General features: G+C 41.1%; 1 protein-coding gene and 1 non-coding gene across 5 annotated transcripts in view; both read left to right on the plus strand.

The window, feature by feature from the left end:
- Positions 1–26,015, plus strand: part of arhgef28a (Rho guanine nucleotide exchange factor (GEF) 28a) — a 53,773-nt gene extending 27,758 nt beyond the window's left edge. For 2 of the 4 annotated variants that reach the window (XM_078270932.1, XM_078270933.1), the window contains 22 exons: positions 1,809–1,851; positions 3,876–3,977; positions 4,830–4,953; positions 6,473–6,608; positions 7,377–7,432; positions 7,520–7,580; positions 7,746–7,866; positions 7,978–8,093; positions 8,893–9,033; positions 9,850–10,100; positions 10,198–10,323; positions 10,622–10,739; positions 10,865–11,119; positions 11,255–11,331; positions 11,515–11,693; positions 11,858–11,949; positions 12,071–12,256; positions 14,147–14,343; positions 15,097–15,144; positions 15,910–16,428; positions 19,073–19,358; positions 23,169–26,015. In XM_078270932.1, the coding sequence (XP_078127058.1) occupies positions 1,809–1,851; positions 3,876–3,977; positions 4,830–4,953; positions 6,473–6,608; positions 7,377–7,432; positions 7,520–7,580; positions 7,746–7,866; positions 7,978–8,093; positions 8,893–9,033; positions 9,850–10,100; positions 10,198–10,323; positions 10,622–10,739; positions 10,865–11,119; positions 11,255–11,331; positions 11,515–11,693; positions 11,858–11,949; positions 12,071–12,256; positions 14,147–14,343; positions 15,097–15,144; positions 15,910–16,428; positions 19,073–19,358; positions 23,169–23,344 (3,410 nt within the window). In that variant the 3' untranslated portion in view covers positions 23,345–26,015. The remainder of the gene's footprint in view (positions 1–1,808; positions 1,852–3,875; positions 3,978–4,829; positions 4,954–6,472; positions 6,609–7,376; positions 7,433–7,519; positions 7,581–7,745; positions 7,867–7,977; positions 8,094–8,892; positions 9,034–9,849; positions 10,101–10,197; positions 10,324–10,621; positions 10,740–10,864; positions 11,120–11,254; positions 11,332–11,514; positions 11,694–11,857; positions 11,950–12,070; positions 12,257–14,146; positions 14,344–15,096; positions 15,145–15,909; positions 16,429–19,072; positions 19,359–23,168) is intronic. The other 2 variants (XM_078270934.1, XM_078270935.1) reach the window with 1 other exon arrangement.
- Positions 2,016–2,200, plus strand: LOC144531921 (U2 spliceosomal RNA). The gene has a single exon (XR_013503265.1). It is a non-coding gene; the product is annotated as a U2 spliceosomal RNA (small nuclear RNA).
- Positions 26,016–26,260: the final 245 nt, after the last annotated feature.

Raw genomic sequence — 26,260 nt, forward strand, 5'->3', positions numbered from 1 at the left:
GCTATCATTGTTGTTACACTCTTTGTGAAACATGAGCAAATACAAACAATAAACGCCGAAAAACTTTCATTTATTATCCAGTTTGACAGTCAGTCATAACGGGAAAAAAACATAAACTACTTTAAAGTAGATTTCCTTTTTTTACGTGGTATCGGATCAGTGCGTAAACTCCAGTACTTGCAGATACTGATACCAGCATTTTAGGCAGTATTGGAGGCTTTTTCGATACTGGTATCGGAACATCTCTGGTTATTACTGTACACTGATTAAACTCCTGATCAATAAAGTTTTAAAATATTTGACTCGTTTCAAAGACCAAAACACCTGACGCTGCAGTTCCCCTCAGCTCTACAGAGATTTGTAGCATGTTTTAGCTCATTGTTTTGGTTTCACTGCCCCCAACTTTAGGTTTTGGTTAATTATCGCCGCTCTCATCGCCGTCGTTTTCAAACGCAGGCAGCTGTTTTCACCGGAAAAGCTCTGATAAACCAAATGTATGCTAGCTGCCTAGCACCAGCAGACAGACAAAGGCAGCAACTAGCTAGTGAACATAGTGGAGCATTTAGCGGCGAAAATGCCAGATTTTTTCTTTAGGAAGTGGTGCAGACCAAAATAGAACTAAAATGTGAAAAAAGTGACTATTTACATTTTTCGTGTGGCCAGAAACATGAGTCCAATGAATGCTAATGTTGCTCTGTAACTGCTGAATGTGTAAATAAGCAATAAGCAACTGCCAGGCTCACCATATCAACTCAACATAGTGGATAGCATGTCACTGTTGTGTTTACAGCTCCCTTCCACTGCTCCTCAGTGGCCGAAAAAGACTAAAAAATAACTGCCATAACAGAAACATGATTCTGAAGTTTTGTTGGTTACACTTTACTTGAAGGTATCTACATAAGAGTGACATGACACTGTCATGAACGTGTCATAAACATTATAAACAAGTCATAAATGTTTATGACATAAAGCTTCTTTTAGTAAGTGTCATTCAGTTTTGTCATGACAAGTTAGGGTTAGGGTTAGAGTTCATGTGTCATGACAGTGTCATGTCACTCTTATGTAGATACCTTCAAGTAAAGTGTTACCTTTTTGTTTTAATCCTGTCATCCTGCCAGATGCTTTTCAAGTTCAGCATTTATCCAACATTATTTGAAAACAAATGATTTTCCTTGCTGACCATGAAATGATTATTTCATTCATCTTCTTAAACGTAAAAATCTGTAAATATTTACGGGCTCATGCTGAAGCATACAAAACCGTGGAAACTGAACTACAAGTAAAAACGAGTTGGAATAAGTAAGGGAAATTTAAACAATAATCAAAGTCAAAAAAGTTGATTAGAATCATGAAACTGTAATAACCTTGGCATGTGTTTGTCTGTGTGTTTGCCTTTCCTAATCATGATGCATCCTTGTTGTAATCCGAATGGCTGTGATGAAATGAAAAGACAGCTGATTGCTTTGTGAGAGATACGAGGTGTCTCTGAGGGGTCAGCACTTTGTGTCTGTCTGCGCTACAGCTTTCATATGAATTGTTCTGTCTTGGTTACGCACCTGTGGATCATCTGTTACTTTGCACATGTGGTAACAGCTGCTCTGGCATGTAAATGAAACCTGACAGGCATTATCAAATATTCACTCTGTAACAGTGTGAAGTTAATAATGAAGCTTCCTAATTTTGTTCCCCCAGTCTTTTGTTCTGCTGCCTGGCTTCATCTCTGTGTTTGCTGTCAATTTTAAATGTGTTGTAAGGTTCTTGAATAATAAATTAATAAAACAACTTCTCCTCATCGTTTATGTTCACAGAGCAAAGAGCATCCAGCATATCAGAGCAGTCACATGAAAACAGGTATTTATGCTTTACTTTTAATTGCTTGTTTTGCTAATTTGTCTTATTAGATCTTATTTGGATAACACTGTATTCCAGATGCCTTTATTCTGTCTCTTGAGTTTCAGTGTTTCTCTCTCCTCTCACATTGGCCTCACTCATTGGGGCTTTCGCTCTTAATTAAAATCGCTTCTCAGCCTTTTGGCCAAGATCAAGTGTCTGTTCTCATCAGTTTAATATCTGATATGTCCTCTATCAGGGGACAACATATTAAATGATTTTTAGCAATGGGAGTTGAAAAAGGGGCTTGCTCTATTCACTCCACGCATCGACCTGGTATTGCAGCGCCGCTGGGAACGGTGCACCCTTTTCAGGGTGGTGATGTCGCAGTGGATATGACACATGCCTTTGGTGTTGGAGATCTGGGTTCAATTCCCACTGCGATACATCAACCAATGTGTCCCTGAGCAAGACACTTAACCTCTAGTTGCTCCAGAGGCGTGCGTCCTCTGATATATATATATATATATATATATATATATATATATATATATATATATATATATATATATATATATATATATATATATATATATATATATATAGCAATTGTAAGTCGCTTTTGGATAAAAGCGTCAGCTAAATGACGTGTAATGTAATGTAAAAATTACAGTACATTTCAACAAATATGTAATCCTCCAGCACCGGGAGCAACATATTTGGGTAACCGTGACGACCAAGTTGCTTGGTGACAGCAGGCACTCTGTGAAGTTTGATGCCATCTTTTAGGAAGCTATTTTGTCCTTGTGAAGCAGTGCTGGTGTTTTGATCTTGTCTGTCTCTTTTTCTAGTGGCAACAGAGGCAATGACGTACAGATATCAGTGTCCCTGAGCTACTACCAGCCCTGTTTTTGTAATGCACAATGCACTTGTTTTTTTTAATATATGGCTAACCGTGTCGTCTTACCTCAGATATGACCAGCTGCATCTTAGATACATGTCACAACTGTATTTTACAATGCACAGGCAGATTATAGTTTAAGATTTAAAAGACTGCAGATTATAGTATAAATTATTGACAAAAAAAGTGACAGCGCTGCTTTAAATGGTCTCTGTCGGTTCTAAGGGGGGGGGGCCCTGATTAAAAGAAAGAACTGCTTTTCCTCTTTCTGTTCCACTCACCCTTTTTCACTGATGCTGACTGATATTTCCTCCGCCACTTTATATATAAATAATACGCTTACTGAACTGCCACAACAGCAGCTCCACCTAGTGGAAGATAGCAAACATAATCAGGGCTAAAAGATGGTATAAAAAGCTGTAAAAACCAGATTTGGATCTTTAATTTTAGCATGTCTCCTTGGCCTTTGTGATAGGGCTGGGCAATGTATCGATATTATATCGACATCGATATATGAGGCTAGATATCGTCTTACATTTTGGATATTGTGATATGACACAAGTGTTTTCTTTTCCTGTTTTTAAAGGCTGCATTACAGTAAAGTGATGTAATTTGACCATACTTACTAGCTGTTTTATCATTTGCCTTTACGATAAGAGATAGACTTTATTGATCCCACACTGGGGAAATTCACTTATCAGAGCAGTTCAATGCAGCACAACACATAACAAAAATACACATTAAATATAAATAGGATAGAAAAATACACAAAGAATAAAATAAGAAATAAAAAAATAAGAAGAGAGTTATAACGGTAACAAGTACACTTGTACACTCTTGTATTTACCGGTGGGGAGTATATATATATATATATATATATATATATATACAGATAGATATACAGATGATTATGAAATTGATTAACCCACTTAGTCATTGTATCCACATTATTGGTGAATATTTATCAAAACTCATATTTTGTGAAAGCGCCAACAGTCAACCCTACAATATTGCCGCAATATTGACATCGATGTATTTGGTCAAAATCGATGGATTGATTTTCTCCATATGGCCCAGCTCTACACTGTGGCTTCTCATCAGTAAACGTCAATGTGTGTCCGTGTTTGTGCGCTGTTCTTTACAGGGAGATTAGGTTCCGTAAGCGAGCCCAGTCTGCTGATGATGAGGACAGCATGGAGCTGGCAGAGTCCCTCCAACATCTTACACTGTCTGAGTTCCTCAAAGAGTATGTGAGGGGCGGGGGTTGACCCCTGTTGGACTGCTCTACATCCTTAACCGTTCGGCTTAAACAAACTAACCCTAACCAAGACTTATACTGTAGCATGTACGCACCAATGGACAGCAAACCACAACCTCGTCTCCTCTCTCCCTGTTGCGTCTCACCTCATTGTTTCCTCTCCTCTCCTTGTTTAATGTCCTCTCTTCGTTTCCTCTCCTCTTCTTTTTCATATAATTTCCTTGTTCCCTCTCATCTCTTTGTTTCCTCACCTCAACCTCAACACTTTGCCTCTCCTCTGCTCTCCCTTACAACAGAACGATAATTAAGTTGTTACTGCCTTTTAACAATATGCACCAAAAGTCTGTCATTGTTGTTTTGCATGTATCCAGCCTCTAACAATTCTACTAATTTTCATTTATTTTCACAGCACAGAGTTGCAGAGAATAAACACTCATTTGTTGCCACATTTAAGTAACTAACAAATTACTTTTTGTTATCAGAATTTTATTTAAATTGCTTTCTCAAACATTTATTTCACCAGGAACTACATGCAGTGCAATATCAGATGCATGGCAGGAAGTTTCAGTTTAAACTAACAACATCCCTAGTCATGAACCAGTTCTATGCGTGTGTACTGTAAGCATATAGGAATAAACAGCAGTACATTTTCTCAGATGGACTCTCTGCCTGCACCTACACTAACCCACCATACTACTTGTGTTGTCCTGTAGACTCAGCAAGAAGAAAATCAGGATGGTGTGGCTTTACCAACTAACACACGGCTGTAAACAAACTTTTCTTTAGTGTAGTAAGTTATAGAACAAATTGCACTGACATTATTTTCATTTTTTTTCTCAGAATTGAAGAGGAGGAGTTGGATAAATACAACATCCCGACAAAGGTGGAGTCAGAGAAGTACAAAGTCATTCGCACCTTCAGTTTTCTCAAGAGCAGGATGTCCAGTACGCGCAACAAGACCAAGGTAAACCCAAACAGTCCACGGCTCTGCTGTCACACACATCAGAAACAAAGATTATAGAATATAAGGAACACAACTTAAACTGTACATTCAAGCCAGCTTTACATGCTACATTAGGCTCTCAGCTTTGTTTAATTGTTTAAAAATACAATGCTCCGTAGCTGCAGGTGTGTATTTAGCACTGGCTGATTCAATATCAGTATGGACCTTTTTCACATACTGTATCTGAAGTCTCTTATATAGACCGTAGTGGTCCCCTAATACTGTATCTGAAGTCTCTTATATAGACCGTAGTGGTCCCCTAATACTGTATCTGAAGTCTCTTATATAGACCGTAGTGGTCCCCTAATACTGTATCTGAAGTCTCTTATATAGACCTTAGTGGTCCCCTAATACTGTATCTGAAGTCTCTTTCCTGAAATTCAGCATTGATGCAGAATTACAGCCACTAGAGCCAGTCCCACAATGAGCTTTCCTTAGTATGTGCCATTTCTGTGTCTGTAGTTTTAAATGCTATTGAGGAGGAGAGAGGGGGGCAAGGTGGAGAGTGGGGGTGTGGCCTTGACCAACTGCCACTTTGCTTGTTTGCAAGCCATGATGTCTCTCTCTTTCTCATGGGCGGGCCAAATTCTCTGGGCGGGCAAAGCAGAGAAATGGGAGGTAACCTTTCGCCTTATGACGTCATAAAGGGGAGATTCCAGATCGGCCCATCTGAGCTTTCATTTTCTCAAAGGCAGAGCAGGATACCCAGGGCTCGGTTTACACCTATCACCATTTCTAGCCACTGGGGGACCACAGGCAGGCTGGGGGAATGCATATTAATGTTAAAAAACCTCATAAAGTGAAATTTTCATGCCATGGGACCTTTAACGATGGCTCAATTCCATCAAATGTCCCAGTAAGCTATTTCAGTGAGTCAGGATGCACAACACCAGGGCCTCTCCTAAGTGGAATGCAGCCATCATTAATGGTTTTGAATACACCTGTGCTTTTCCTACTATGACATGTCAACATATCTGCCGTGAAAAAGGTCTATTTATCCTCATAGAAGTATTAATGGTATTTCACATTAAAAAACCTTTTGTGAAGGATAGTATCCCAGTTCTAGACTCGGGTATGGAATATGTGACTCTCTGGGAGACGCAACCAGGAAATGTTTTTGGGAATAACTGAAGGTCAGAGTGACAGACCAAACATGGTGTCCAGCCTCTTTCCTTTTAATGATTAATCCCCTGTTGTTGAGTCAGCACAGACACTGGAAGCCGTCGCCGACCTGCATCTGTTGTTTATGCTACACTCCATTTCCTTCTCGTGGACATTCTTACGGTTTGGGAAAAAGGCGGAGGTTCCTGCCAGGCTCAGATATCTTCTTCCATGTGGGAGAGTTTACTCTGCAAATAGAAACTCACCCTGGTTTAGAGAAATATGAATTGAGGCCTGCTTTGCTCAGAGTTCTTAGTTGTAGCTGTCACGTTTCTGTATAGCCATGTTTACGCTTATGTCTCCGGCATGGTTTTCCAAGGCGAAGGGGAAGGACAGAGAGGCCAAGGATAGGCAGCTGAATGGACATCGGTTTAACACAGGGTCTTGTTTGGGTCCCACCGTGTGCGTGGTGTGTGAGAAACCGGCATCTGGAAAAGACCTGCTGCATTGCTCCAGTAAGTAAAAGCCTAATTCTAAGGAATATTATATATTTTAGCAAAAAAAAACACGGTAACACTTTATAATAACCATCATTAACAGATAGTAAATGAAAAGTAAATTAATCTTTAGGCAAGGCAGCTTTATTTGTATAGCACATTTCAGCAACAGGGCAATTCAAAGTGCTTTACATGACAACAGATTAAAAAATTTAAAACAGATTTACATGAAAACAGATTAAAAAATAAAAAACAGATAAAATACGAGAAAAAAAATAAAATAAAAAGTTACAGTGCAGTATAAGAAATTAAACATTGAAGAGCAGTTAAAACAGTAAAATATATAAAAGCAGATAAAATAACTTTTCCTGGACCTGGAAGCTTTTTGACCAATATGACAGCAAGCAGTCTGGTCCATACTTTCTAACCATCTCACCCACTATGGGTCCAGATGCGTCGCACGGCTTTGAGGTTTCATTCCCCATAGTTACAGAAGCTTTTCCTTTAGTATACTCTTATCATTTTCGATGTGGTCGTCACCGCAAAGCTTAGTTCTTTTCTTCGGCAAACCTTGTAAAACCCGGTACAGCCCTTTAGTTAATTGTTATTTTACTGTTAATAAACAATCAAATAATTAAAAATGTGTACTAATTATTAGTAATGCTGTAAATTAACAGTTTATTGTTGCACACATTATATAATTAATATACTTTATTCAGTATTTAAAACCTGTTCTTATATAAAATAAATAACTAAATATATATATTTTTTAATTTTTTTTCCCAGGTTGCACTACTATCGTCCATAAGGGCTGTCAGGAATCTGTCCCCCCATGTTTGAAGGTGAGTATTACTTTGAAATATTGGAATAAAAAAATGTATCTCTATTGGAGCCTGTCTTTGTGAGCCTCTTTCATTTCTATTACTTAGAAACTTCAGGATAAGTATGCCGTTACCATGGTGAAAAACAGGACAGCATCCCTCCCACAGAGTGAGTTTACAACACAAGGGTCAATAGTCACCAGCAATTTTGCTGTCCAAGTCACCAGCAATTTAGGTGTCGAGCTCTTTTAACTATGTTGTACGTACAATTTCCTGTCCGCACCGTTTCATTCTGTGGGATGATAAGTGTTCATTCTGTTTGCTCTTCCCACAGATTTCACAGTGAGAGACAGTCCTCCTCAGTGTGTTGTCCCCATCTCTACCTCTCTACCTCTCATGAAAGACACTGCGACCCACCTGTGCCTACTCTCTGGGGCTTTCCCATACAGTGACAGGTTATAAAGCTCTCAGACTTTATGAATTACAGAAAATTATTTGGTAGATTGGTCAAATTGTGTAGGTAATATTGGTTGTCTTACCAAAAATTTTTTTTCTTTGTGTAACAGTCAGCTCAGCGAGAGTTCAGAGAAAGAGTCTGATGCCTGGAAGGTGACCAGCCGATCAGAAGAGCTCCTGCCGACTCCAGTGTCCTCAACTTCCACTGACTCATCCTTCGGAGAAGGTGTGGAAAACAGAAAAATACCTTAAAGTGCAGATGGGTTACCATTAGGGCTGTCAATGGATTAAAATGTTTATTCGCGATTAATTGCATGAGTGTCCTAGTTCATCACACATTTTTGTATCTGTTCTAAATGTACTTTTAAAAGGGATATTTTTTCAAGTTTTTAATGCTCATGTGACTTGACTATTCCATTGGGTTCACATCAAAACAGAATACAAAAAGACAACATCAACAACACAATACATAAGAGAGCAAGAACAAGGAAATGGAAATTCAGACATGTACGTGTACAAAGGTACAAGAGTGCAAGTGTGCACGTTGTTGTGTTTCCTGCTTTGAGAAGATGCCAACCAGGGTACTGTACAAGGTCCTTTTGCAACCAACACAGCTCGGAAAATCTTCCAGTAATAGAAACAGAAGAACAATGCAATGCAACTGAGCTGCTGACTATGCGTTAGAGTCCCTCTAGGTAATGTAAGTTACAGGAAAACGTTGAAAAACAAATAGGCTGCTTCAAATACAGCTAGTTATATGAAAATTGCTAAATGCATTTGTGAGTATTTGTATTTATCTGTAATTTTTTTTACATTTGTTCAAATTGGTTGCTATTTGTGTGTGGAGGGGGACAATGTCTCTTAAATCATCATACACATGTGTAAATCTCGTTTTTATTTGTTGATCATGAAAGAAAGAGCCCTGTCTCTTTCTAGTAAGCAAATGTTGGGAACACGGATGAATGAAACGTAATCCTGGCAGTTTGGTTAAGAGAAATTGATTTTGTACCTCTCTCTCTTTATAGACTGCGTGGACGCGTGCATCCACAGTGACATCTCGGCCGATGCTGTGGATTACGAGGCTGAGTCGTGGAGTCTCACCGTGGAGCACAAGTTCTGCAAGAAGCAGGACAAACGAGCTGTCAAGAGGCAGGATGTCATATACGGTAAGCAGATGTCAGAGTTGTAAAAGAAAACCACTGAAATGTGTCCTTTTCTGCCAGTGTCCGTGTTTTTGTTGATATATACAATTGCTGTAATCGCATACAGTTGCTTTATTTAATTGGGTAACAGATTTCTGACATGATATAATACACACTCTTTGACTTTTAGAACTCAGTGATTCACAGTGTCATGCTGTACTGCAGCACAGCCCGACTCAGCAGCCTATCTGCTAAACTTAAAACTAAATTATACAACCTACTCAAAGTTTGCGCTAAGATCATTGGTCAACCTGTTGCACACGGCTTTCTAACGATCCACAAAAAGAGCACGCTCAGACTTGCTAAAAGCATCTCTTCTGAATCCATGCACGTTTTAAATTATGAATACCAACTTTTGCCTTCTAACGGGCGATTTAGAGTCCCTTCGTTTAGATACAACAGGCTTAGGAACTCTTTTGTACATCAGTCTATGCTGTTGCTAAAACAAAATCAGTTTGCTGCCTTTACACTCTGTGCACAGCGTCATGACGACCGTTCGAATTTGACAGGAAATCGGCACCTCCACTTAGCAACAATGGCCTCTATTATTTTTAGCCGATGGTCCGTCTAAGATCTGGATCCGAGGATATCATGAAACATGTTTGCCATGGCTGTTGATGTATCTTTATCTTTGTACTATATGTGTGTAATTGTTGTCTAGCTCTGTGTGTACTCTTCTTTTTTTCTTTTGAGCGGAGCTGCTCGGGAACGCAAAATTAATTTCGGTGTGAACTGACAATAAAGTTGTATCTTATTGAATGTCCACGTGTTGAACCTCAGAGCTGATGCAGACCGAGCTTCACCACCTACAGACGCTACACATCATGGCCGAGGTTTTCCGGCGAGGCATGAGGGAGGAAGTGCAGCTAGATACAGAAGCGGTGGAGCGGGTCTTCCCCTGTCTGGACCAGCTGCTTCTCTTCCACCACGCCTTCTTTGCTGCCATGAAAGAGCGGCGACACAGCTCCGGCCAGCCCCAGGGACACAGCAACTACCTCATCCAGCGAATAGGAGACGTCTTGCTCCAACAGGTTGGCTGCTTTTCAGGGGCTACCTTTCTCTTTGGTGTAATACATGGAACCCAGTGAGTGTGTGTGAATCACTGGGTGTGTTTTTATTTCTCTGCAGTTTTCAGATGAGAATAGCGAGAAAATGAAGCAGGTGTATGGAGAGTTCTGCAGTCACCACAACGAAGCGGTCAGCTTTTTCAAAGAGCTCCAGCAGCATAACAAGAGATTTCAGAACTTTGTTAAGGTACTTAACCTTCCCAGAGCAAGTGTCTATTTAGAATGTATTACTGTATTGTATATATTACTTATCTTTTTTTTAATCTTTATTTGTATATATTTCTTATCTTTTATATTATACTTGTTGTACGTGTCCTTATTGCACCGTGGGTCGGAGAGAAACCCATTTCTCTGTATGTCTGGCACATATTGCAGAATTGACAATGAAGTTAACTTGACTTCTGTTGAACTAATCCCAAAATAAAAGCCTCGCTGCTCTGGTCAGGGAGACGTAGTATAACTCTTGATGCTGTTTTCTTTTCAAGCAACAAGGTAATAATTCTTTGGTGAGACGGAGGGAGATCCCAGAGTGCATCTTGCTGGTAACCCAAAGGATTACAAAGTACCCAGTGCTCTTGGAGAGGATCCTAAAATATACTCAAGGTTAGTTATCTACTGCCCTCTGCTGGCTACATGCTCCTATAGTCAATAAAAGCACAAAACACAATGTTTCAGTTTGAAGTAACACAAGATATCTCATGTTATCGTCATGTTTTCTTTTTCCTCAGAGGAAACAGAGGAGCATGCAGACCTTTCGAAAGCACTGGCTCTGATTCGAGAGGTGATAGCAGCCGTGGACCTCAGCGTCAGCGAATACGAGCGGCATCAGAGGTTACAGGAAGTGTGGAACCGCATGGAGAACCGCAGCGCAGCCAAGCTGAAGAACGGCCATACCTTCCGCAAGCAGGACATGATGGGGCCGGGACAAACGCTCAAACACCAGGGCCTGCTTCTGTGGAAGACTGCCACCGGTCGACTCAAAGGTGACACGGGCGTTTGTTGTTTTGTCGACGGATATGTTCATTTTGCATCGTTTTCACACGCATGTGCATCGTGTGAATAAATGATCAAGGCTGATGACATGACTTGTGTTTTCCTGCTTATCCTCACTTCCATAGATGTCCTGGCTCTCCTTCTCACAGATGCACTCATCTTCCTGCAAGAAAAAGACCAGAAGTTTACGTTTGCCACAGTGGTACGCACACAATTAATTTAAAGAGACCAGTACCTAGCTGTAAGGGTATTCAGCTGTGTCTCTGTGTTCTGATGTTACACCCTATTACCTGTTCTATTTCACCTTTGGCCATCATCACCATCATGTAAAAAAAAATATATGTATAGTATATGTATATAATTCACCATTTTTAATGTGCTTTAGGATCAGAAGCCTCCAGTCATCGCACTGCAGAAGTTAATAGTGCGAGAAGTAGCAAACGAAGAGAGGGGGATGTTTTTGATCAGCGCGTCAGCCGCCGGGCCAGAAATGTATGAGGTCCACACATCATCCAAAGAGGAACGAAACACGTGGATGAGGCTCATTAGAGAGGCTGTAGAGAGGTGTGTATGAGAAGTCTGGTTATGTTTTTATGTGTGTGTGTGTGTGTGTGTGTGTGTGTGTGTGTGTGTGTGTGTGTGTGAAATGAGAAAAAGGAGCGTAATAAGAACTATACATTCAGATTTCACCCATTTGTGAAACCTCAGTTATTGATTTTTCTGCTCAGCTGTCCGGAGGAAGAAGAAGAATACACAAGTGAATCTGAAGAGGAGAAGCGAGCTGCCGAGGCCCGTATTCAGAAGATCAATAAGCTACAAGGTAATTGTGAAACCTGCTGCATCATTTATTTGTTATCTTTTTCTTCGCAGTCTTGAATATTTTTTTTTTTTACCCCTGAGTTAACCTTTCACAACACTTTATCTGTGAACTTGTGTATCAGAGAATCTGCTGAGCCAGGACCAGCGGATCTGCTCCAGCCTGGAGGAGAAGCTGCAGGTCTACGCAGAGCTCGCTGCTCTGAGTGGGAGGACGGACGCCTCGCTGGTCCAACCGCGACTGCTCGTCCAGCCGCACCCCGAGGAGCTGCCCCAGGCTGCCGTCTTGCTGGCTGCAGCTCTGCAAGAGGGTGAGACATTGACATATACTGTACCCTGCAGGAACAAACACAGACATACTGTACAGTACACGCCTGCTTGTTTTTTGACAACACAGAACGAGAAAGTGAGAAAAATTATTAGATACACTTTACTTTAAACCCTCGTTTTGCATTTAAAAGCAATAGATAAGCATTTAATAAATGGTTTATAACCCACTATAATGTAGTTGTAAGCAGATATAAGGACATTTTAAGTGATTATTAATGTACAGTAATATAATCTACAGTATGAAGTCATATTTTCTATTAGTACAACTGTGTTTTACTGTATTGTCACTCATTTTCAGTTTTTTTACACCAACCCTCACTTGCGTAGCCACAGGAGCAGCTATAGTTATGTAAGCTAGTTTATATAAGCCATTTATAAAATGTTTATGTGCTGCTTATGAAAACAAAATATTAGGGGTTAAAGTTAATTGTAGTAAAGAATTAAAAGGTAATGCAAAACATATTTCCATTTCAATAAAGAAATTCATGTCATTTTTTTAAGTACTCTGGCGTATGTGACTATTTTAGAAAAATAAATAAATTAAAAAGTCCACATGGGATTTGTTTTGGATGCGCTGGATTTAACCAATCATCGAACTTCCACCTACCAATGAAACGAGTTCTAGCCAATCAGATGTAAAGTAGGGCGGGTCTTTGCCGAAATGTGAGAGTGCTGTGCCGGTGTGGTCTCCGTGGTAACGCGGCTAAAAAAAATGGAGGCAAAGTTTATCAAACTTGGAGCATGTAGATACAGGCAGCTTTAGTTGAGAAAGTAGTTAAAACAAATGGCGCTGGGCATGAATAGAGGACAAGAGGAAAAGGGTGGAGACGGGAGGCCGTTTAGCACTAAATTGAGGGAGCCGGGTGCTTGCTTCTGCAGCGCGTGTTCAAGGAAGACACTGTACGGCAGCAGCGGTAACACAGTGCTTGCTAGTCACAAAGCTTCGGTCCGCGCACTCTGTGATACGAGTACGTTACCGGCAACGACGGCTACCGTTGCGACTGCGCCTTCACTGACCGACCGTGATACAAACAATACGTGTGTGCACGTTCATAGCGGAACACGATTTGTCATTAACGATGGCCACTGTGTAAAAGCTATCTGAAGCCCAAACGGCCTTGACAAAGCTGTCTGTTTGGAATCAGCACGGCAGGTATTTACGTCCCAGAGTTTAGACGTCTAGCTATATGAAAAGATAAACAATGCGACGTTTTTAATAAATGTAAATAAAGCAGCTAATATCAACATGGACAAAATCATGAATGTACTAATTCGCTTTTTTGATGATGACCTGGCCAAAGTAGTAAAGTTTAGTTTTCACAATGATTCATTGTAGGATTATGATATTATTGCAATATGTAAATCCACATTGACTCTTTATTTAACATATGGTTGGAAGGAGTAAAAATTGATCCAAAACTTTTTAGTTTTTAAAAATTATAGAGTTATTATTGTGTAATGTCAGAAGGACTTTACCTGTTTTGCCAGTCAAATTAACTTTAATGAGTGCATACTGAAATATTACGCTGTTGGTTGGCAAAAAATGCATCTCAAAATCCATCAGATTGATGCTTTAAAATATGGGATATTTAAAATTTTCTCCAGGGGAGCATGCCCCTGGACCCCCCTAGAGGGGTAATATCCTTCTCACCTTTTTCACCCCTGACCCGTTTTCATGCCTGAATATAAAACATGTTATTACCACACTGCCTCTATCATGTATGTTTTGTCCCTGAGAACCCCTTGAGTCACAAAATATGGTATTACCGGTATGTTCATCCAACAGAACTCTCAGTCTCATATTTAACAGTTTTAATTGATTAAGCAGAACTCTTAGTTTTACACGTGTTGTTGTTGTTCTTGATTCCCAGCTAAGAACCTGAAAGCCACGCTGTCATCCAAGGCCTGTTCTCCACCGAGCCACAGCCCGGACTCTGACACCGACTCTGTGTTTCCTGTCAGCCCTGCTACGCTTGCACAGCCCCCCTCAGACGGGCTCTCAGAGGCCCTTGAGCTTCAGTCCCCAACTCTCTTGCAAAAAACAGACACAAATGACATCGACTTCAAGGTACAGCGCAGTTTCTGCTATATTAAATATATGTAGCTCATAGCTTTTCTTGTACGACCCCATGGTATAAATATAGATTTTGAAATTTAAGAGGCGTTAAATATTGATGGAGCAATATAATGTATTGTTTTCCCTAGAACTGTAGTTGTGATGGTGGAGGTGCGGCGGTATTGCAGAGGTGTTATGGGTCATTATAGTCTCTTACAGCCTGCATCTGAATCTCAATGCTTCTCAGTTCTTCACAGCTGTGTGGCTCAAGATTGCCAATAGTTGTTTTAATAATTCAGTACAGTCTATTGGAATACCATTTCAGTCTTAATGTGTTGAATCATTGATAAGCTCATAATAAAGGAAGAAGTCCATTTCGTTCCTAAAGGTAATGTGCCATTAAAAATGGATATGGAGACTTATAACAATGACCATGCAACAGTTCTGCTACCGTTTGCAGCTTTTTGTGACCTGTGAGGTAAATGACTCCGATAGGAAAGAATAATTTTATTACCGACTGCAGTGTGTTAATTTAACCCCCAAACAGTGTGACAGGACACCATGCAGCCTCAAGGGGGCACAAATGTTGCATGAATGCAGCTTTACATTTTGACTCCCCATTAGCGTAACACGGGAGGAAAATATTTAGACTTCTCTGTGAGTAGATGTGTGTTATTTAGCAGAAAAATGGGATATTTAAAACCCTCAAAAATCAAAACGCCGCATGGTAAACTGCATGTTGTGTGTGATGTTGTCCTTTAACAGGTTGCTCAAAGTGTCCAAAGCCTGACCCAGTTACTCTACAGTCTGCAGGTGAGTGCATTATTCAGTATACAGTGCGCCTGCTACTTTTTTTATCCTGCTCACAGTCCTCATCTTTATTATTATCCAATCAGCAAGTCAGCCAACAGACAAACCTCTTCTGTTCTCACTGAGAACATATACATGTTATGTTAGTGTCATGCTCAGTCAAGATAAAGGCTTACATATGCCTGCACACTCCAGCTCCAGTAAACAGAACCAACGCTGTTTGAAGCCAAAGGTAGCAAGCTGCAGGAGCCACAATCCTACTGATCTTTTTTACTGCTGAGAGACATGAGAGGGTCTTTTGTTTGACCACACACACACACACACACACACACACACACACACACACACACACACACACACACACACTGCTGTTAAGTATCAAATGTAAATTTGTGCTTGAGAGGTTGTGTGTACGTATTTGCATGAGGGGATATGTGCGCGCACTCTTGCCCATCGGTGTTAGTTTTAAAGATGTTGATTTCAATGACATTTTCATATTCAAAGTTCTGTATTCCTTCTTGCGTATGAACCTGAAAATCACAGACCCTACCAGTACAGGCAGTGTAATTTCACCATGTGAAGAGATGCTGTTGTCTTAACACATAAAAAGTTAGGGCACCCAGTAGAGCCTGATCATATTTCTTTCCGCATTCAAATCACCTCTTTCACCTGTTGTAAGGATGCACGTGGTTAAAGTAGTGGTTGAGCCTTTGCATTTCAATGAACCCATCTTTGTGCCTTTGCCCTCCCCCCCCCCCCCCCCCCCAGGCCGCAGTGACCATCCAGGACAGCTGCTATGAGGTCCAGAGGCTCCTCCTCCAAGAGACTGGGCGTCCTTCCCCCCGCGCCCAGCGGCCGCACCTTCCGAACATCCGGGGCAACACCCTACAAGAACAGGAGAAGCAGCGTAACCTGGAGAAGCGGAAGGAGGAGGTGGCGGCAGCTCAGCGGCTCCAGAACCGACTGCGCCAAGAGAAGGAGCGCTGGGAGAGGGAGTGCCAGGCCAGGGAGAGCCAGCAGGGGGAGCAGGAGAGCAGGCTGGAGGAGAGGGAGAGGCAGTGCCACCTGGAGACGGAGAGGCTGAGGCGCGAGAGGGACGAGTTGGATGAGCAGCTGGAGGAGTACCAGCAGAGTCTGGAGCGGCTCAGGGAGGGCCAGAGAAACGTGGAGAGGGAGCGCGAGCGTCTGGAGAACCAGCAAAAGCTGCTCCAGACCTGGAGACACAGCCGGCAGAGTAGTCTGCCCACTGTGATTCCTCCCATGGTCATCCCTCTAGATGGGCAGCAGGTACGGTTGTTACGAGTTATTCCGAGGCGTTAATCAAGGACTCAGTAATGCTCCTAAATTTCCTGACCCTGACACAAGTGTGAGATGAAGTGTAGTGTTTATGGAGTATTTCTTTGCACAAGCCATTAATGAGATGCTTTTCTCAGACATCGGCCTGAGTTACGCCGGTTCACTCATTTACACAGTGTAGCTCAATCCCCTCTTGATATACGACCTGTGATAATTAGAGCAATTTCAGCATCATTTGTCTTAGTGCTCCAGCAGCTCCACTCACCAATAAACATTGTAATGATTGATGATAATTAAACCTTTGCAAATAAAAGTGCCGACAAAATAATTAAAACCAGAGGCGCGCAGCCCAAGAAACCAATCAATCGCGCGCGAAAGGACTTAAATTATCAACACTTTGTTTGAAAAGCACTACAGTGAAATGTCCCCTGCAGCTGGAAGGCATGGAGGATAAAGGGTGCACTGTTCTCCGTGCCCTTTAAGACTCAATGTACCTCACACTGACAAGCAGCAGTGGGGAAACCAATATAGCACATGCATCTATGTGAGACTCTGCTGGGTGCTGCTTTGTGCTGCTTTGTGCTGCTCAGTTCAGCAGGTGTTACTGTTCAAAAGACGCACACAGAGAGCACTTGAATGGACAGACAAATAAGCACACTCGTGTTACAATATTCCTTCCCTCCCTCATTAATTTACACACCACCGTGGGCTTTTTACAGACTCGATGCGATGAGGCTCTCCTGGCTTTTTTTTTTTTTTTTTGCAGACTTATTTATTCCCATTCATCTATTTTAGTCAGTGTGGAGGCTGCATTGACAACAGTGGACTGACAAAAGCGTGTGGAGGCAGTGGAGGTCCTAATGTTTTCCACTGCTGATGTTTTAGCCAGAGGCAGCAGTTCACAGGGTCAGAGACAGATCGAATGACGCGCACACACAAACACACCAGCTCTCAGGTGGTTTCTAATTAGTTGTGCTGCCTTGGCTCCGTAGAGGAAAGGCTGTGATGTGACGATGGGACAGGAGAGAGGGCGTATTAGGAGAGGACAGGAGGAGGGGCTGCAGCAGTGATGCCTTTCAAGTGTTTATTCCACTTACTGTAGCTCTAGTTGTAGCTAGTAGGGGTGTGCAAGATTCAAGCTCTACCGATTCAAAATCGATTCGTAGAATTCCAAAAATGATTCATATTTTACAAATAAAAAAAAAAAAAACTAACTACATTTACATACTGTGAATCGTTTTTTTTAATCGAAAATCGTTTTTTAATCGAAAATCGATTTTTGAATCGGATCTTGAGCCTAAAAATCAATATCGTATCGTGACATTTTCTGAATCGTGCGCCCCAAGTATCTAGTAGGGGTGTGACTCTTCACTGGTCTCACCATTCAATTACGATTATCCTGTCAACGATTCATATCGATTTGATATCACGATGCGTCACCTCCTCGACATCATTATATATTGCTACACATGGTTTTCATCGACAAATTCAAGCAGTCACGTATATACAAACTCCCATTTTTTTTTTTGTGTGGATCTGCTCTTAAAAAAAGACACTTCCTGGATGTAGCGGAGTCTGAAAACAGCAGACCGGAAAATCAGCAAGCAACATCAGTAGGCAATAATCGATTATGGTCCGTCTCTGCATCGATGCAGAATCGTCCAGTTCAGCATTGCGATGCGTCGATGCAGTGATTCATTTCAGCACCCCTAGTATCTAGGCGTGCATTTTTTTGTTCTGTTTCGCCAGGGTTTGAGTTATCCATCTCTTGAGAGGTCTGACTCTACGCCAATACAATGGTGATTCGTTTGTGGTGTTCAAAGCAGTGACATTTAGAAAGATTCTCTAGCAGAGTGGCTTTTCAGAAATGGCATCTCCATTACGGAGGACAATCCACAGAACACACAGGAATGGCAACTGCTTTCCACCAAATAAATAGTCCATACAAAAATGCCTCACAGTGAAGTCTGTATATTATCCAGACTTGTATATTTGAAATCTCAGAGATGGATATCTCAAAACCTGGGCAAATAAAATAAATTCTATTATATCAGATACCACTCGAGGTGAGTGGGAAAATTGATTTTGGTTGAGTCAGCCTTGTAATTCTTTTTAATCACAGTTTCAGAGAAATTGATCTAAAGATCTATTAACTATTAAAGTCTGTTAACCAAGCCTTTAATAGGTTTTGCACGTTCAATTCTAAAATGTATTTCCTGATCTCTAATGCAAATGCATCAGTGCATTGTTAAATGGTTTCATAGGTGTAGTAACTGTCCAATCGTCACCGTCCATTCTTGCTTAAGAAGCTCGCGCCTGTATAGCTCACCTGGATGGCTCACCTGGTTGAGCGTGCGCCCCACGTACAAAGGCTCAGTCCTTGACGCAGCGGCCGCGGGTTCGATTTCGACCTGCAGCCCTTTGCTGCATGTCATTCCCCCTCTCTCTCTCCCCTTCCACATCTTCAGCCGTCTGTATAATAAAGGCCTAAAATGCCCAACAAATAATCTAAAAAAAGAAGAAGCTCTTGCCTAGGCAAGAATCTCCTTCTGAATGTCTGTTCACAGTGTTCTTGATTTTCACCTTTCAGCTCTGTTGCTGAACTGGACCGTGACATTTGCTCTCTCTCCCCCAGGACTCGACACCAAGTCAGTCCAGAGACCACGCCGGTAACGGCTCCGTGTTTGTGAATGAGGCTGCGTTCGCCAGCACCAGCGTCAACAATCGCCACGTCCACCACAAAAGAAATGACCCCAACGCGCACAATTGTCTCAACACCCTGCTGGCAAGATCCAACAGCAGACATGCCTCCATTGCTAAGGCTCCCCACAGTCCACACTCAGACTCCAAGGGATGGATGATGGGGACAGGATACCTGTGCAGCCCTGCAGGGAGGCTGGGGCTGCAGCAAACACCCAGTGGTAAGGTTTTACAATCTGTTATAGAGAGAAGGTTTAAAGCAAAACACAAATTGAATAGCACCTAGGGGCTCATGGGGACTCGTATTACTATATTTTGTTGTCTTATGGCACTATAATACATGCAATATGGGATGGTTTCATCTAATATACTGTATGTGTTCGTCTTTCTGGTGTATAGAAGGGCTGTAACTAACGACTATTTTAATTATCCGTTAATCTGCTGATTATTTTCTCAGTTAAAGGTGCTATATGTAACTTTCAGTTTGTGTTGGGGGGGGGGGGGCAGTGCGCAGTCATGGAAGGCTTGTATCATATGGATGCGCTGACAGTTTTGATTTCATTACTTAAAAATTCCTCATGGGGACGACAGAAACTACACACTACAGCTTTAGTTTCCGTCTTTTCTGTGATGGCCCTGCCATAACTACACTTCTAAAATAAAATTAAAACACAAGACATCTCCTGCTACCTTTTACCTGCATACTCACTAACACAGGCTTTTCCGGTGTAACGCCAAAATAAGGCTTTTATTAAAATATTAAATTAATAAAAACTATATAAAAATAGCATTCTTTTCACTGTTAGTCTCATTTGAACAAAGATTTAATCAACTATCACAATTGTATTTCTGACGATCGACGAATCGATTGATTGACTAATTGTTGCCGCTCTGCTGTAGACACAGTAACTTTTAGAGCAATAAAAGGTAGAAACTAAATGAGCAAATTTGATTTTTGAGCACATAACTACAGTACATATTAATGAGGAAGAACAGATTTTTTTTTTTTTTTTGCTTTCAAATACCATCTATGAAGGGAAGTAAGTAGGCATAGAAAAATCCACTAATGAATGTATCAAGTAGCTCAATTACAATTTTTTTCATTACTGGTTATGTTTAATATCCTGTATCGTAGTGCTAATGTTGTGACATTACACAGCTCAAGTGCCTCTGGTATTGGACAGCAGTGGGCCGTTATCATTCTGTCTCTGCTGCTCAACATAAATGAGAAATCTGCTTCCTGTGAGAATGTAAACAAACCCTCCGCCTCATGTATGTGAGCGCGTACTGTACACACACGCTCTATCTCTGCGGAGGCCTTTTCTGTCCTTCCGCTCAGTTAATCAGTGACTCCTGACAAAGAAACCGCCCCACCACCTCCACCTGCACCAACAGCAGCAAGCGGGGGGGTGGGGGGGGGGCTCACCAGCCAGAGGAAAAGAAAATCAATGGTTCCTCTATCTGTAAGACTGGCAGGGCAGACAACAGCATGTGAATCACAGTTCACTGGCGATGGCGGACTGATTGGGACATCGATCTAAAAAAAAAATCTTTACAAAACTCATTACCGCATGACTTGTCTTCGCACCGGGAGAAGGGGGGGAGGTGCGAGGAGGAAAATGAGAGCTGCAGACACGCATTAATCTGCGTTTCACTCGCGAGCTGTCGGCTACATATTCACGCGTGCCTATCCCCGTTCCTAATCCATTCATGCACACGCTCATTCTAATATTCACAGCAGGCAGGGGGGAAATTACAGGTCACATGTGTCTTGTTCCTCCGCCCCTGCAAACGGTGAGGTCAGTGTTAGGTGCAGCTGATGGAGAGTTTCCAGTATTGTTTACCAGCAATAGCAGGCAGCACAATCTCTTCCTCATTGATCAGCTTATTAACCTTTCCTCGTTATTGAGCACACACAAGCCCCAATGAAACCTCAGTCACTTGTTAACAAGCCTGGGGTGAATTCTTTGCTGCAATCTACAACGCAGAGTGCGTTCCAGCTGACATCTACCCACAATGCATTCCTTAGTGGATCCCAAGAGGGCCTGCGATGAAATACTCTTAGACACTGAATAATGTTGCCCAATCTTTACATAATGCCCCATCAGAGTTATACCTCTATAAGGAGTCATTTTAGTATTTTATGTGCAATCTCAGATTTCAGGACCTCGTCATACTGGATCATGCGCTGTCTGGTATGTGGAGGAACCTGGTATCTCTTTTTCTATCATGTGAAAAGAAAAGGAATCTCTTTCAAATGCAAATTCTCCATTGTGCCGTCAGTCACATGGATCAAAACTTGATCTCAATTCTCATCCTCACCTGAGCATGTGACGATGTCTTACCGTGCACACCATGCATATAAATGCACACCCTTTTTTGCTCAGTGGATTTCCATAATTTGTTCCTGCACAAAGTAATCTCGGGGAACCAGTTGAATGGAATTTCCTGAAATGACACCTCATCTGATTAGTCGTGTCAGTTTTGTGTCGCTCACCTTTTCACACAAAGGATGAGAGCATGGTGAGTTGGCGGAGGAAGAATAGAGAGATGAAACTGGTGCTCTTTAAAGTATGTGGATCGATTCACACCTTGTAACATATGCGGCATGATGCATAAACCTGATCTGTGACTTTCTAACAAAGCATCGGGCCGCACCGCAATGGTTAAATGATTCTAATGATTATTTTGCTCAATACTGAGATCACGACTAGAATAGAATGAAATAGAACTTTTGTTGTGCCACTAGAGGGTTGATAGTTGATACCATTTGATGAAATCTCCCAGCGTGGGGATATTTTAGTGCTGTATGTTCATTATATTGATTGCACATGGCACAAAGACTGATAAAGACTGATATCTTTTTGTACCAGCTGTGTCCTATAGCGTTTTCCAGATTACTTCAAATTTAAAGTGGAGGTATCATAGACAAACTTCCTGTATACAGCATTGTTTTACATAGCATCTAATGATGTTGGCAACCCACAATTTTCCAGATTCTAACAACCCGAGCCAACTGGCACAGTAGGGTTACCATACTAGACTGAGAATTTCTCAAAAGGTTCTGCAGCCCCAACACACTGATATTTTTTGCTGCATCCTTTAAATAGCACACATTTGCTGTCTGTGGTTATGTCTGCATTAATAATGCTAAAATCGTATTACTTCATGGACAAAGAAGGTATTGAGCGTTTTTTGTCATCTGGCTGCACACTGATGGTCTCATCTATCAGAGGTACGTCCTATATGGTGTACAGAGCTAACAGAGCTACTCTAAGAGACTCTTATATAATTAATCAAACGGAGACACTTTCCTACAGGGACACAATGAGGCAATTTATAGTTCACGCCATCTGTTACCATGACAGCACACCTGCCCAAATGCTAGACAGCACCCACCATCCGCACACAAATGTAAGAGCACACACATTCTCAACTCGATTTCACTGGTAAAAAAAACAAACACATTCTCTTTCAGAGCTCCTTTAATTAAATAATAATAATGCTGTTGATCCTTTGAAGGGATCACCCCGGAAGCCGGGGATGTAATATGTTGCTCAAAAACACTTCAGCAGGCCAAATGTCTGCCAACTCAAGGGTATGAATCCTTGTTATCTGCTTAAGGCTGCTCTCGCTAAGATATCTTTTTACCCTTTACTCTTTACTCTTGTTAACCGTCAAGTGTGAGGAGGCCGGTGTCATTGAATCCCAACCATGACGATGGATTATGTTGATAATGATAAAAGTGACACCTCTAAGTAGAAGTGGGTAGCTTGAAAAATGTCTTTTTTTTCTTTTCTTTATTCTCTGAGCTGCAGCAGCTGTAGTTGATCTATATGCTGTTAGTGATTTGATGAGTGGGCTAAACAATTAGACTGAGCTCATTAAACAAGTGGTACATGCCCCGATCCTGGTGATTATCTATCAGTGGTTAGTAAATGGTTGATTTGGTCAATGCATTATCAGTATCAGTAGCTGCATTTCTTCTTCTACATACTAGAGTGTAATGATAGTTTTATTTCCGCTCTTAGATCTTGACAGTCACAGCTACATCGGCGAGACCTGGTCATCAACAGCAAGTGGAGCTAACCCATATCCGGTGCTGCCACATCCCAGTGACCCTCAGCTGGATTTCAGTGCACTGGTTTCCATGGAGAATGACAGTGGAGGGGAGGAGGGCAGTGAGGAAACCATTGTGTACCTCTGAATGTTGATAGATTTCAGACTCCAAACAGCCAACCCAGCACTTGGAAAAAAAAGACATTCATGAAGCATCAGAATTGGATCCAGGGTTTGCTTCAGAAAGCATTTCTCTCAGTCTTTTGTTATGTTTTTCTTTTATATATTTGGAAGATTTTTTGTGGTCTTTTTGTAATTGTAAATTTACTGGAAATACAGAGAAGATAAAGAAGGTTGTTTCAGACTCAATCTCACGTGTCATGCACCTTAGCTCGAGGCACCACTGGGTGTACAATGTCTCTTTATTGTGTGTGTGACTCTTTATTGTGTGTGCGTGCGTGTGCGTGCGTGTTCTTTATTGATTGGGTCCCTGCAGCTACAACCTTTCCTCTTTTCCCCGTCTCTGCTTCTTACTGACCCTCCCTCACTGCCTTCCTTTCTCAGGTTCCACATATCTTGCCTGAACGCCATATTTGTTAAATTTACCACAAAAGAGGAGGAAAAGCGTATACCCAGTATAAGCTGGCTGTATCTCTCTAGCGGGTGATTGTCTTGCCATGGAGCAAACTGCTCCTCTTTCATTTATCAGACAGGCTCTGTTTATGTACATAACGTGAATCACAAAACACTAGAGTTGAAACATGAGGTGCGACAGCATCAATCACACTTTTTTTAGACCGCTGCCTATAGCCATAATTTATTTCTTTTTAACCATAGCATGTTTTTCTTGTCAAGAGAAATAAGCATAGATGTGGTTTGAAGAGAGATGTTGCATCTGTGCAAATACGTCAATTTTATCAGTGTGTAGACTGCAAAAGTCTGAGAAAGCATGTTTTGAGCACAGCTGTTCCTGTAAAAAGGGAAAGGAAGTTGTGGTGCAGGAAGATCGACAGAAGGAAAACATGTTTGTTCAAACCATTTTAACCACTAATGTAATTATTTTCCAATTGTCATCACAAATTTCTGACTACATTTTTATTTCTTTCAATTTCATTTTTAGCCACACAAGCAGCATAGCTCTAGGAAATGTAATGCCGGTGAGTCGGTTTACTACTTTGGTCCATTGCCATGAAATGTTGTGCAGATGTTCATGGTCCCCAGAGGATGAATCCTAATGACTTTAGTGATTGTATGACTTTTCCTTTATCACTACTGTGTGTTTAACATCTGTGTTTTGTCATGTCCCATGCGGGATGAATCATAATAACTTTGATGATCCCTAAACTTTCCATATAGCACCATCTTACGGTGGCCCTTAAGTGCAAATCACAAAAGCAAATAGAAAAACGCAACAGCAAATCATAAAACACAAAGGCAAATAGGAAAACATTTCAACAAATCGTAATACACAACGGCAAATAGGAAAACAAAACGGCAAATATGAAAACACTTCAAGAAATCATAAAACATAACGGCATTACTGTAACTTCTACCGGAAAAGGTAGGGCCTATCTAGCAGAAGACAGACCCTCCTGATTGAACAGACGGACTGTCTGGCTTTTCCGTGTTTTTCACCTCTCCTTCCTGTTAAAAGACAGACAGTCCGTCTGTCCAATCAGGAGGGTCCGTCCTCTGCTAGATAGGCCCTACCTTTTCCGGTAGAAGTTAATGCCATTGTGTTCTATGATTTGTTGAAGTGTTTTCACATTTGCTATCGTGTTTTCCTATTTGCCGTTTTGTTTTAAGATTTGCCGTTTTGTTTTCCTATTTGCCGTTTTGTTTTAAGATTTGCCATTTTGTTTTCCTATTTGCTGTTTTGTTTTCCTATTTGCCATTGTGTTTTATGATTTGTTGAAATGTTTTCCTATTTGCTGTTGTGTTTTATGATTTGCTGTTGCAAATCTGTTTGCTGTTGTGATTTGCACTTCAGGGCAACCGTACCATCTTCAGGTCAAACCTTTTATTAATCTAATACTTTGGTTCATGACCAAATACCTGAAACACTAATAACATTCCCATCAGACTCAGCTGTACTTTGTGCTTAGTGCTAATTAGCAAATTTTAGTATGCTAACAGTCTAAAAATAAGATGGCGACCATGGTAAACATTATACATGCTAAAAATCATGTTAGCATTGACATTGCGTGCTTGTTAGCATGCTGTTATTAGCATTCAACCCAAAGCACCACTGTGCCTTAGTACAGCCTCACAGCTGCAAGAATGACTGTAGACCCTTAATCTATTGTTGTAGTTTTTCTGTCATTACTTTACAAAACTACCATCTTTGCTTTATACAAGCTGTAACGGGTGGAAGATGTCCTGAAATTCTCTGCAAGCATCCAGAACAATAGGAAAGTTGCCTTATTGATATTGTCATGCTTAATGCTAAACTATTACACTTGAATATATTTACATATTATCTCTCATTGGCATTTGTACCTGTGCCAATGCTTTAGGTGTCTCTCGATGTTTTGATGACACTATAAAAGATTAAATTGATTGAATTACTGTTGTAGTTTCTAAATGGGACAATAATACAGTGGCAGTATTTTTGGTGTGATCTTAGTACCATGTATATATGTTTGTGCATTTATTAATTTATTACAGTAGAAAAGAGTTTTACAGTGCTTTGCGAAGGGTTGTATTGTACATAGAAGTGTACCTGTGTGAACAGGTGTGTTTTAATGCGTCCGTGTTGTGTGCTCAGATATGGCATGATATGATATATGATAAAATTACTTTAATTGAACTTGAAACAATGCTTTGTTTTTCCTTACGCTATAAATGGGGCTCAGTGAATGTATCAATACAATAATAAAAAAAAAAAAAAGCAGACTGGTTGAAACACAAACACAATGTTCAGCTCAGGTACAAGTATCACTTCAGTTGTATAGCCCTGGTCTGAATGTGAAGCGTCTCTCCAACAGTGTCAACAGATGTTCGGTTGCCAGCAATGGCAGGTGGTAGACCAGGTGCATGAATATCAATTTCCTGTCAGACTGCA

The sequence above is a fragment of the Sander vitreus genome, chromosome 16, assembly GCF_031162955.1.
Source record: "Sander vitreus isolate 19-12246 chromosome 16, sanVit1, whole genome shotgun sequence".
Lineage (NCBI taxonomy): Eukaryota > Metazoa > Chordata > Actinopteri > Perciformes > Percidae > Sander > Sander vitreus.